This window comes from Phodopus roborovskii, unplaced genomic scaffold, assembly GCF_943737965.1.
Source record: "Phodopus roborovskii unplaced genomic scaffold, PHOROB, whole genome shotgun sequence".
NCBI lineage: Eukaryota > Metazoa > Chordata > Mammalia > Rodentia > Cricetidae > Phodopus > Phodopus roborovskii.
In genome coordinates, this window is record NW_026126541.1 from 20,416,458 (window position 1) to 20,429,762 (window position 13,305).

Genomic DNA, 13,305 nt, shown 5'->3' on the forward strand with positions numbered 1-13,305 from the left:
TCTAATTTCATTCTTCCACCTTTTTCCTAGGAGCAACCAGTATTATCAGTTTAGCTCGCCTGTGTATTTTATCCATTTTTTTTTTCAACCTTTGCTGATGTTCATCTTCATAGACCATATGTAGGTTTTTTAGTGTGGACACTGCCTTGTTTTTGCCCTCACTAGTATATATCTATTTATTTATTTATTTACTTTCCTTATTTCTCTCTCTTCAGTGGAAGAAAGCAGAGGAGAGACTGGAGCGGGAACTTCGGGAGGCTGAAGCTTCGGAGAGTACTGACAGAAAGCTGAAACTGGTGGGCAGCTCCGGTCTGCCATACTCCCAGACTGTTTTGTCAAATGATTTTACTTATACACTGTTTCAACTTAAAGTTATATCATTTTGGTTTATTTTGTGAGTCTTAGGTAGATGGTTTTTCGTGACATATAAGAAAGTACCATGTGATGCATGCCAGGGAAAAGAAAGTCGTGATTATTCTAACTCAGAGAGAGCTACCAGCAAATTCTAAGGTGTTCTTGTCTGCTTTCTCTGACAGCACACAGAGACTCTGAATATTGTGTTTGTGACCTACTTCAGAATATTGAAGAAGGCCCAGAGGTCACCTCTCCTGCCAGCGGTTCTAGAAGGTCTTGCCAAGTAAGGGCTGAGTAGAGTGGACCCTTTAGGTGCATTGTAAATACATATTGGCAGCATAGCTGTGACTCTCAGCATGCCCCCTGATGCTGTCCTAGTACTGCAATTGTTTCTGGCATCCCTAAGATTCACCTCTCAGTTCTTGATTTTGTTCTATTTTATGTGTCTTCCTGTGTATCTGTGTACCATATGCATGCCTGGTGCCCACAGCGGCCAGAGTAGGGCATTGGATCCCCTGGAACTGGTGTTACACAGATGGTTTTGTGCTGCAATGTGGGTGTTGACTGAACCTTCTGAGAGAGTAGTAAACCTTCTTAACCATTGAGCCATCTTTCCAGAGCCATCTTTCCAGAGTCACTTCTTGATTCCTTTTTGTACTATGTTGTTGGTTGTCTGCTGGCACAGTTTGTGTGGGTCAGACATACATGAGTCTTGTCTGTTTTATTAACCCAGCTTGCAGATCATTTGTCTAGTTCTTTGTTTCTGCTAAAGTAGATCTTGTGTGTGCTGTCAACACTGATGATCTTAGGGAATGTTAGCTAAAAGTAATAGCTATTTAATCTGAGGTGGTACCTTGTACTCATTGCTATTCAACACTAATATAACACACATTACAGATGCAACTTGAAACTTCCTGTTAGCCATGGTTGTTGGCAGAGATTTAGAAATCGCCTTGGAAATACAGCCCTGGCTAGAAGTGGCAGTTCTGTTCTTACAGAGTGTCACTAGTGACTGGAGCTCACAGGGTTGTGCTTTCTTATGAGAGGCATTGCCATTGTCATCAGAAACATCCCAAGAAGACGGAGCAAAGAAGGGAGTATTTCTACTTCAAATGAAACCTGCTATGGTTTTATTTTGTTTTTCTTGGGTCTTTCCCTATATTTCAGGCTAGCCTAGAAGTCACTATGTAATTCAGGCTGGCCTTTATTTAAATTGTCTCATCAAGGTGTATACCATCATTCCTGGCTCCTCTCATCTGCTTTTTTGATGGTTAATTCTCTAATTATTTAAAAAGTAGGCTTTATTTTTCAAAAATATATACTCATTTTATAAGTCAAATAATATGAAGTTTAGAAGTTGAAAATAATATGAAGCTTCTCTCTCTCTCTCTCTGTGTGTGTGTGTGTGTGTGTCTCTGTCTCTGCTTGTCCTTTTTGATCTAAATAGAAGACTGTGTGTGTAGTATCCTGTAAGTCCCTTTAAGTTACTTGAGAGGAATATAGAATCTTTCTTTTCTTTTAAAACAGTTTCTGTTTTTATTTTTATTTTTGGGAAAGGCCTCATGTAGCCCATGCTGGCCTCGAACTTGTGTAGTCAAAGATAACCTTGAACTTCTGGTCATTTTGCCCACTTCCCCAGTGCTGGGATTATAGGCATATACTATCATCCAGTTTATTCAGTGCATGTTAGGCACGCAGTCTATCAACTGAGCTATACCCTCAGACCAGAGCATGTACTTATGTCTTCATGCATTTGTGGGCATGTATTTCCAAATGAAATGGTGTTCTCATTTTCAGTTCTGGTTAATAAGGCCACATTGCTTCCCACAAAATTGGTAGCAGCACTTGTGGAATCTCTCACTTATTAGGTCACATTTACACAGCTTTAACAGACTTCTGTGTCTGATGCTTGGTAGTGTACAGAGTATTCTATCATCTAGTAGCTGAGAAGATTCCTGAACTCTCCTAATTGTTTCAGAAATAGAGGCCTGTGGCAGTCAAGTGGTGCAATGTAGTGTCACGTGGTCATTAGTAGCAGAACTTTAGTCACCAGTCCAACAGTTCTTACATTTTATTTTCAAGCTGTCATAGTGTTCACAGTCCCAGATTAAATACTAAGGATTGAACCTGAGGCCTTGTATATGTACCAGCTGGCTGTAGCTCCCTCAACCCCTAAAGTCTATGAGTCTGTGTTCTTATAAATGGCAGAACCTTTCTTTTAAACTCCCCCCACCCCCCATTTTGTTTTGGTTTTTGAGACAGGGTTTCGGTATAACAGCTCTGGCTGTCCTGGAACTTACTCTGTAGACCAACTTGGTCTTGAACTCACAGAGGTGCACCTGCCTCTGCCTCCTGAGTGCTGGGATTAAAGGCATGTGCCACCACCACCCAGCAGAATCCTTTTTTACTGCTTCCTGTTTCCTGAGAGCTTATTTCTGCTGCCTCATTATTTGTAGAAACCTAATGCATTTAGTCAGGTCAGTTGTTTGTTCTTGGTAGCTTGTTTCTCAGGATAGGGTATTTTTTTTTTTTTTTTACCGATGCTTCATTTATTCCTATAATATCCAGTAGTTGGAGAATTGTGTAAAAAGTCAGTTTGAATTAAGTGAAAGCTGTCAGTGATCACTTATTTCCATGATGACTAACAACTTGAAGTGAGTAATATTTAAAATACAGTTTTAAAGTCAAGCTATTTTTACTTGCTTTTTATTTTTGCTTTTGGATTATTTAGTAACTAAGTTTTATTTGATTCTAGGTTTGCACATCTTATAAATGTGGAGTTTTTTGATGATTTATTAGTGGTTCTTCATACCCTCATTGAGTCTGGTGTAAGTAACTACCAGTGAATTACTTTTTAAAGGTATACATGGCAACCATCATTCTCATTTTTTTTTTTTTTTTTTTTAAGGACCTGAGTTATCAAGAAAGTCTTCACTGTGTTCAGACTGCTTTTCATATTCTTTCTGGACAAGGTGAGTTACTGTCTTGGGATTTATTTGCTTTGTCACTGAAGACTGTAATTTAATCTGATTGTGTTTGTTGTCTTCTCAAAGGTGATGTTCTTAACATTGACCCGATGAAATTCTATACACATCTCTACAAAACACTGTTTAAATTACACGCAGGTATGTTTTTAGAAGATGCTTGTTTGATACGTATGTATAGTCTGAGAATGTGTTAAGATCATAATTGTAGCTGATGATAAATAGGATCTGGTATATAAAATACTGGCTACATGCACCTGTAATTAATGTTATGTACAATATAGGGGTGAAAGAACATTTGGGGTTGACAGGAAATGCAGGAAATGCTTCCTAGAGCATGTCTAAGCATTGCTCTCCTGACTAGAAAGATGGTTTGCCGCAGGTGTGAGAATTCGTCTTGTGGGTTTTCTGCAGTTTGGACAGTTGCATAATGAAAACAGTGAGAACGTCACTGAAGGATGTCTGTTTTAGGTGCCACCAACGATGGTATTGAGATTGTACTCCACTGCCTTGATGTCATGCTAAGCAAGCGCAGAAAGCAGGTTTCTCATCAGCGAGCTCTTGCCTTCATCAAGCGCCTTTGTACGCTTGCTCTGCAGGTTCTTCCAAATTCAGGCATTGGCCTTTTAGCAACTACCAGAGTATTGATGCACGTAAGTAGTGGTGTGAAGAAGTAGAGTGCTCATGGTGTGCTGGCACGGTCGGCGCTTGTTTGATGTGCGCCTCTTTCACCCGGATAGTTACCATTATTACTCAATTCATTCATAGCCAGGTGCAGTAGCTTCCGTGCCTATGGTGACACCAGAGACTGATGCAGGAGGACTGCTCAAGCCCAGGAGTTTTAGGCCAGTCTGAACAGCAGACTGGGAGCCTTTTTCTCTGAGTCAGGGTCTCACTGTACAGTGCTGGCTGGCCTGGAACTAGCCATGCAGACCAGCCTGGCCTCAGACTCACAAAGACCTAATTGCTTTTGCCTCCCAAGTAAGTGGTGGGATTAAAGGCATGTGGCACCAGCTTAATGAGATCACATTTCTTTTAAAAGAGGAAAAAAAGGAGAAATTTCTATTTGTAACAAAATCAGGTGCTAAGAGGAGCAAAACAAAACATGTTATTATACCTCCTGGAGGCAGCCATTTCCACCACCTGGTGTCTGTCATTACTGTCCTGTGTAAGGAAGGGCCTGTGCTACACACAAACATCATTTGTTGTCATGGAAAGGAGGTTATGTGAAATATGTTATATACTATTTTTAGAATGTATAATGATAGGTATTTTCATGTCAGTACACATTTCCTACTTTATGATTTTAATGATTAAAGTTTTTTTTTTTAGTTCTTTACCAACTTTAGTTCTTTAGTTCTGACAGGGTACTTGACATTGTTACAAGCACACACACGTCACAAGCAGTCCCTCAGTTTTTATAACTGAGACAACTCTAGCAATTCTTACTTATTCTGCTTTACAGCTGGGACAAGGGTGAAGAGGAGGTGCTGATGAACTGTAAAAGTGGATTGGCAGGCATGCTGTAGTTACTGCCCAGCCTGCTGCCCACATGCAATGTATTCAGTAAACTATTGCAAGTTAAGAAATAGATAGAATTGGTATTCACACTCACGGCTTGGCTTTTTTATGCTGCTTTGTTCTCCTAATGAATAAAGAAATTGCTCTTATTAATGATATTTCTATAAGAAAGTTTCCTTAAAGTGAGATTGGAAGGTGGGAAGAATATGCCGTCTTTGCAGATTTGGTAAATCTCTCCAAACCAAGACATTTTTTCATGATATATATGTAAATTATTTCTTAGTAAAACTAGGCTTCAAACTGTTATAATTACAGCCCTTGTTATAACTGCAAAATTTAAATACAAGTATAGGCCAGCTACATTCTTTGAACTAACTTAGTTAATTCTTCCCTCCAATGTTATGATTTTACAGACTTTTCCCAGAACAGATCTGTTGCTTGATAATGAGTCTCAGGGCAGTGGGGTGTTCCTGCCTGAGCTGGAGGAGCCAGAGTACTGTAACGCCCAGAACACGGCGCTGTGGGAACTGCACACACTGCGAGTAAGGGCCCTCCCTTCTCTTCCCTCCTCTCCCCCTCCCCCTTGCCCCACCCTTTCCTCGTCTCTCTCTGAATGAGCAGGGTTTTCACCTTTCCCTCAAGTATTATTGCCAGAGCGCTTATGTGAATGTTCTAGAATGCCTTCTGGAATGCTTTACTTTAATCCTATATCCCTTAAACTGTTGAGTATGTTTTCTAAAACAGGAGAGAGTGGTGGTAATTTTGTAATGCACTTATGGAGGTTTATTGAAGGCTCCCGAACACTATTCAGAAAAAAAGGATTTGTTATCAGGCACATTTATACTGTATTGAATCCTATTCAAGGAGACTGTGGTAGACTCCACTACTAGGTAGCTTTACCTACAGTGCCAGAATCCTGTAGTGAGGCCAGCATTAGAGTGAGTCTTAATAGAAACCGTGGTAAATTACTTTTTACTATGAAATAGAAACTGCCTTTTGGTAGTTCTTTTTTATACTGTTAACTGCGTCATTTCACATATGCGTATTTTTTTTTTTTTTTACTTTATTTTGTGTATGAATGTTTTGTCTGCATGGATGTCTGTGTACCATGTGTATGCAGTGCCCATGGAGGCCAAAGGAGGGCTATGGTTTCCCCTTGGAATTAGCTGCCATATGGGTTCTGTGAATCGAACTCAGCTCCTCTGGAAGAGCAGTCAGTCAGTGCTCTTAACCACTAAGCCGTCTCTCCAGCCCACCAGATACGTATTTTAATCCCGAAAACAAAGGTAGTAGTCTGTTTTATGTTTTGAGACAAGGACTCTTCATGTAGCCCTGGCTGCCCTTGAACTCAGAGGTCTCTGTGAGACCTCTGTCTCCTCAATGCTGGTATTAAATATGTGCTACATCACACCTGGCTAGTAATATGCTTTTAGATTTTTAAAAATTTTACCTTTTAAAAACTAAAGTATAATTATATCATTTCCCCCTTCCCTTTCTTCCCTCCATCCCTTCTCATGTCCATCTCCCCTAGTTTCCTCTCAAGTAATGTTTCTTTCTTTATATGTACACATATATTTGTATATATATTTATGTGTATACACACATGTATATATACAGAAATTACATTTAATGTAAATAATTAGCACATACACATGCATAAATACATAGCTACAACTTGCCAAGTCTGTGTATTGTTGCTTGTTTGTATATATATTTGTATATATATATATGACTTCAGGGCAGACCTCTTGGTATTGGGTAACCAATTAAGGGCATGAACCCTGGGAAAGACTTAACTCTCCTACTCTCTGTAGTCCTTAGTTACCTGTAGTTCTTTGCCTAAGAGTAGGGCCCTTGTCAGAGTCACCTTCCACATTAGCTGTCTCTTGGATGTTGTCCTTGTTCAGATCTTGTTTAGGTAGCCATACTATTGAGGTACCATGGGTAAAGCTTCCCTGTCATTTGTAAGAGACATAATCTCACAGCAAATTTCCTGGTCCAAAGGTAATGAATATATTTTAAATGATTTCTATAAATGTTTCTGTTTTTTGTTTTGTTTTTGTTTTTTTGTTTGTTTTTTTTTTAAGTTGTAAAATCAGCTGTGGCTTGTGTTTTTGAAAGTACTGACCTGTGAATAATGTTTCTTTTCCTCTTCAGAGACATTACCATCCTGTTGTGCAAAGGTTTGCAGCTCATCTACTCGCTGGGGCACCATCTGAAGGCTCTGAGGCCCTCAAGTCTGAGCTGAGCCGAAGGTAGCGTTTGATAGTGCATTGCTTTATGCTTCTGCTTTTTGAGACAGGTTCTCACTGTGTCGCCGTGGCTGGCCTGAAACTCGAGATCCACTTGATTCTGCTTCCCAAGACTATGACTAAAACTGTGTCACCTGGCTTGTTCAGCTTTTTTTTTTTTTTTTTTTTGTGCTTGGAATCAAACTCAAAGCACTAACTTATATTCTAAGACTTAAAAAACTCTGAACCTGGTCTTTGTCCCTTTATATTTGTGTGTATGTGTGTTTGTGTGAGTGCACATATGTGTATAAAGGAGCTTAGGGAGGCTAGGGGTCAGATTGGGTGTTGTTCTGCAGAAGCCATACACCTGGCCAGCGAACTCTTGCTATTCTGATTCTCAGTCTTTCCAACTTGGGGATTACAAATAGCTCCGTCTGACTTTTCTTCTTCCTTCTTTCCTTCCTTCTGTCTGTCCGTCCATCTATTCCTTTCTAAGGTGGTGACTAGTATTGAACTCAGGTCCTTACACTTACATAACAAGCGCTTAGCAACTGAGCTATCTGCCCAGCCCCAGGTTTTTCTTTTTTTCTCTAATGTAGATAACCATATGAATTGTTGGCTACTAATTTTATACTGAAAAATGGAAGAAATTCGTATTTTTGTTTGAGACAGGGGTTCATGGAGCCCAGGATGGTCACAAACTTAACTATGTAAGAATGCATTTCTGTGTGGTGACCTTACAGTCTTGATCCTTTTCCCTCCACCTCCCAGGCACTTAGGATTGCTGGTGTGCTCCACTATGCCTGGCAAGCTGTTACCTTTTAAGATTGGGAGAACTCACTTAATTAAAGTTCACTTTTCATGCTTGTCTTTAAATACTGGATTTGGTTATTTCATATGGAAAAAAAATTAGGTTCATTTATGTGTATGAGTGTTTTGCCTACACATGTGTCTGTGCATCACGTGTGTGCTGGGTGTTTCAGGGAGTCAGAGAGTGCATCAGATTCTCTGAGACTGCAGTTACAAATGGTTGCAAACTGAACGAGGGAACGAGGTGCTCTTCCCACTGAGCCATCTATCTCTCCAGCCCCAAGTCTGTATTTTTAAATTGCCCTTATAGTTTGTCAGCTGCTGTGGCCTCCCAGATGAGGGTCAGCATTTCTGTTTTCTGTAAACTCTTTGTGGCAAACAGATAATGTTTGGTCATAAATACCAAGGCTGTTTTTTCTTTTTCACAGCTTCCTATGTCTGCCTCTAACCTTGCTCCTTTTTCTTTGCTTTTCCATTGCAAGGAACATAAGCAGAGACCGGCATGTGCTCATTGAGTCACATCCTCAACTGACTCATAGCATTAGATTTTTAAAAAGGGAAAGAGTGCATTCTTTTTTGTTATTGTTGTTTGGGGTTTTTTCTTTGTTTGGTTTTGTTTTTTTGAGACAGGGTTTTTCTGTAGCTTCAGAGGCTGTCCTGGAACTCTCTGTAGACCAGGCTGGCCTTGAACTCACAGAGATCCACCTGCCTCTGCCTCCCCAGTGCTGTGATTAAAGGTGTGTGCCATCAAGCCTGGCTAGTTTGTATTTTAATGAATGAACTAATAAATGGTTGAATATTTGACATTATTCTTCAGATAAAATGTAGCTCTTAAAATTATACAATGGTGTTATCTCTACATAGCTTATATATTTTTAAATTATAGATCTCCAGTTGAACTTTTTGAGACTTACAGCATGGCAGCAATGACATTCAACCCTCCCGTTGAACCTTCAAACTCCAAAAAGAAGGTATGTGATACTTTTTTTAAATAGAGGAAATAAATTTAAATCAGTGTGTCTATTAGCATTCCAACTCTGCCAGTTTTCTTTTTTCTTCTTTATTTGAAAGTATTGCTTTATAATCCAGGCTGACCTTGAACTTGTGATTGTCTTGCCTTAGCCTCCCATGAATTAAGATACAGGTATTGACCAGAAAGACCTGGCTCTAGGAGTTGAGAGTGGGTTGGATGCATGGGGCTGAAATTCTGTAGAGATGGTTAGTGAGCCTTTCAGTCATTGTGAGGTATGTCTAAGACCTGCCTGGACACCTCTCATTACTCACTTTTTTGTTTGTTTTGAGACAGGCTCTCACTGTGTATAGCTCTGGCTGGTCTGGAACTCACTTTTTCCTTGAACTCACAGAAGATCCGCCTGCCTCTGCCTACCAGATGCTGGGATTAAAGGGTTATTGTGCCACCACTGCCTGGCACAATATGAGTACTTTTAACTGTTACTTTTAATACTTTTTTCCAGGATAAATTTTTACAAGGGGACTCATTTTTGAATGAAGATTTAAATCAACTAATCAAAAGATATTGCAATGAAGCTACTACTGAGATACCACTGGATTTCACCAAATGTTTGAAAACATCTGTACAGTAGTATAAAGGTGAAGAGTCAGTGGACTGCCTTATATATCTCTCTGTATGTGTGTGTAGAGACACATACAGACACACGAAGGCCTTTCTCTTTGTGTACAAAGAAAACTTCCTGAGGATGAGTATAGGAAGACTGAAGCAGCTTAAGATTAGACCCTTGTCCATTGGCTCTTGTTGAGTGACACACATTAGGAATAAGCAAATCTGACCTTTAGAAGGAATGTGTATAGGGGCATTGGGGGGGGGGGGTGGTACTCAGGAGGCAGAGACAGACAGATCTTTGTGAGTTCAAAGCCAGTCTGGTCTAACGAGTGAATTCCAGGACAGCCAGGAGTGTTACACCAAGAAACCCTGCCTCACAGAAACAAACAAACAAAAAACCCTAAACAAAAACAAAAAAAACCATCAAGAAGGAGGATGAATGAGTGCGTTTATGATAGTTTCAAGCAAAGTTTGAATGAGATTCTAGACTCTTCGAAGCTGTGTTAATTTTTTACATGAGAATGATGGGGGAATTGCTCAGTAGGACAAAAACAGGTCTGAAATTCCTATTGTGCTATATATAGGGACATCGGTTCCTGATAAATTAGTAAAGTGTTTTTCTTTTAAATTCTTACAGATAAAAACTGTATATACCTATACATAGAGATTAAAGCACTGTTTTATATAATAGCCATGACCATATTGTAGAGATGACTTATAAAATGTGTATATAAATATTTTCTGCTATTACTAGTCGAATAAAGTAGCTTCCTTTTCTACCACATAGTCTTGTGAGGTTTTGATTGTTTTTTATTATTAGTGAAAAGCAGTTCAACCAAATAGACTGTTAATTCAGCACCACAGAAGCCAGTCCTCTGAGGCTTAGAGCTCTTTCCTCATGCAGAGTAAGGAACAGTGACCAGTTACCAATTTAAAGCCAGCCCTTACTCCTTTTGAGAATTAACCTGGGCTTGTGGGTATCTGAGCAGAGATGAGGTCAACAGCTATTGGAGGAGAGAACAATGGGGGACAATTATCAGCTGGATTTGAATATGTTGAGTGTATTCTTATATTGAGTTCCAGAAGCAAGTCTTTTTCTTTTTTCCTTGAGACAGAGTCTGGCTTTATAGCTATGGCTGTCCTGGAACTCAGAGAGGATATGCCTGCCACTGCCTGGGATTCAAGGCCTGTACCACCATACCCAGCCTAAAAATACTTCTAAAGCCACATTTTAAGGTTTTATTGGTTTCTTGTTTTGTTTGTTTTGTTTTGAGATAGGATCTCCTCACATAGTCCTAACTGTCCTGGGACTCTATGTAGAACAGGCAAACCTTAAACACAAAGAGAGGCTCTTGGCTCTGCCTCCCACCACACTCAGCTAAGGCTTGGCTATTAATAATGAGAAAACATGGGGTTTCTTAAGCCCCACTGTTTGAATAAAAAGTTCCAGGAATGTTGGAAATACATGTACAACCAAAAGATCTGTCTGTATGTCAAAAATCAATTATTTTCTAACGTGGATACATTTATATTTCACTTTGGCAGCAACAACATACGTAAGTGAAAGTCAGTTTTAAGATAGGAATTAACTGTCTGGGTATTTCATGACTTACACTTTTCAGTTTCTTGTCACAGTTGGACTGTAACTCTATTTCAGGATGAACTATATGTGTACGTTAACTTTTTTATATAGCCTTGTATTAGTGTTTCCTTTTTGGAGATAAACATTATAGGCATTAGTAATCATATACCTTGAGGGCTATATCAAGCTACAGCCTTAGTTTCTCTGGAGCACCTACTGTGCTCAGCAGTGTACCTACTGTGCTCAGCAGTGTACTAGGCACTCGAAGGTGAAGTGGAATAGTGGGAATAGCATGGCCTTTTGCCCCATGATTTTTAATGCCAAGTCAAGTGGACAGGTGCCTGGGAGGAAGAGGTTCTCTCACCTCCCTACCAAGTGAAATGCTATGTGGTTCACACTGAGTGTACGAGGTCCTTGTTCACGCAGATCAGTACTAGGGAAACCAGGAAAGTTAAATGTGCCGGCTTGTCTCTTCAAAGCAAGGAGATATTTACCTGTTTCTCACTCAGCTGGGTGGGATGTAGTTTACAATCTTTTGTTCTCTGTAGGCCCTGGCTTCACCTGAATCCCCCAGATTATTATGTTTGTGTATCCCAGACTCTCCCTCTGTAGACCTTGATCATTGCTTCTCAGTCAGTACAACCCATCCTTTACAACAGCCTAAGTAACTTCAGTGTTATCTTAGGGCCAAGCCAGTCTTGACCCTCATGGGCTATTATGTTTGCATCAGTCACTCCCCTAGACCCTTACCTTGATCATTGTGTCTAAGTCAATGGAACCCATCTTTATGGAAGAAGCCGTATGTACTTTGTAAAGAGTAATGTAAACATGTCTTAAATGTTGTATACACACAGGATTGAGTGAATTGTCATCAGGAAACTTTTTTTTTTTTTTTTAATCAAAATCATGCTGTGTTTAAATATGGCTAAAATAAACCCTGGTGTCAGAGTCTAGAAGTTTGAACCAGCCCAGCTAAGTTGTGTTGAATCTGATTTCCTTCTTGCCTCTTGAAGATCATTTATCTGCAGGCCATAAGCCTTAGGAAGAACCGTGTTCACACATTAAAAAAAAAAAAAAAATGTTGGGGGATAGTTCTAATAGTCATTCTAATTCATTATGAATAGGATTATTTCTTTCATTTGATAGACTGGTGTCCCCATGTAATCCAGATAAGCTTTCAGTCAAAACTTAGTATTTCTGGAAAACATCAGACTGTGCTAGTCAGATCAATGGTGGACTGCTGTGTGTGGTTCATGGGATATAACTATGATCCCATAATGTTATAATACAACAACAAAACAAAACAAAGCCAAAAAAACCGACTTAGCTTATGTCAGTATATTCTGACATCATACAACAATGAGATTCCCTAATAATGCATTTCTCAGAATGTATCCCCATCATTAAGTGTCACATTCCTATGATGAACTGTTCATATTTTTAAAAGTTTATTTACTGTGTGCATATATGTGTGTGTGTATATATATGTATGTATGTATGTGTGTATGTATGTATGTATGTATGTATGTATGTATGTATGTATGTGGGGGGCACATATGGAAGCAGAGGATAATTTTGTGGACTCTGTTTTCTCCTTTTACTTTTCTATTGGTCTGGGATCAAACTGAAACTGAGGTCCTTAGGTTTGTGTGGCCTTTATTCTCTGGGCCATCTCACTGGCCCTATTTATATTTTTATTTAATCAATGTGTCCTGCCTAAAAAAATCAATAGAGTGTATTCTTTAACCTAAACTGGGGTGCAACAGGATAGGTTTGTTCACATCAGTATTTGAGTGTGGGGTCCACTTCAGATTTATTCTGAATCAGATCCCCATCTATGCTAAAGGACCATGTATGTGGGCGGGGTAAACCCAGGCCACCAGCCTGGCTCTGCATCTTATTACCTTCAGCTTTTGTTTGGCTCAGGCTGGTAGAACCAGTAATTTATTTTGCAATTCAAGGTGATGCAAATCATTGGGCCTTATTAGTTTATAGAAACTTGATAAAATGTCTCCAGAATATGTTTTTAAAATGAGGCAGCACCATCCATTTGTTACAGACCTATTGTTTTACTTAAAAGGGAACCTTTGGTGCTGTGCAGCTGCCAAATGAGAATAGTCTGACTTTTGTTGGCGAGAGAATGATGGTGCAAGCAAGAATCTTCCACCGACATAAGAGCTGTGTGGTGTATTTTTGACATGTCTCTTTTTGGAATGTGCAAAGGGGTTTAATTCATTCTAT

At 39.5% G+C, this 13,305-nt stretch overlaps 1 protein-coding gene across 1 annotated transcript in view; it reads left to right on the plus strand.

Moving 5' to 3' along the window:
- Positions 1 to 9,737, plus strand: part of Noc3l (NOC3 like DNA replication regulator) — a 30,372-nt gene extending 20,635 nt beyond the window's left edge. Inside the window, exons 12-21 of the mRNA XM_051199743.1 lie at positions 216 to 296; positions 537 to 637; positions 3,110 to 3,182; positions 3,263 to 3,326; positions 3,408 to 3,479; positions 3,810 to 3,991; positions 5,273 to 5,401; positions 7,017 to 7,114; positions 8,787 to 8,871; positions 9,376 to 9,737. Coding sequence (XP_051055700.1) covers positions 216 to 296; positions 537 to 637; positions 3,110 to 3,182; positions 3,263 to 3,326; positions 3,408 to 3,479; positions 3,810 to 3,991; positions 5,273 to 5,401; positions 7,017 to 7,114; positions 8,787 to 8,871; positions 9,376 to 9,504 — 1,014 coding nt within the window. The 3' untranslated portion in view covers positions 9,505 to 9,737. The remainder of the gene's footprint in view (positions 1 to 215; positions 297 to 536; positions 638 to 3,109; positions 3,183 to 3,262; positions 3,327 to 3,407; positions 3,480 to 3,809; positions 3,992 to 5,272; positions 5,402 to 7,016; positions 7,115 to 8,786; positions 8,872 to 9,375) is intronic.
- Positions 9,738 to 13,305: the final 3,568 nt, after the last annotated feature.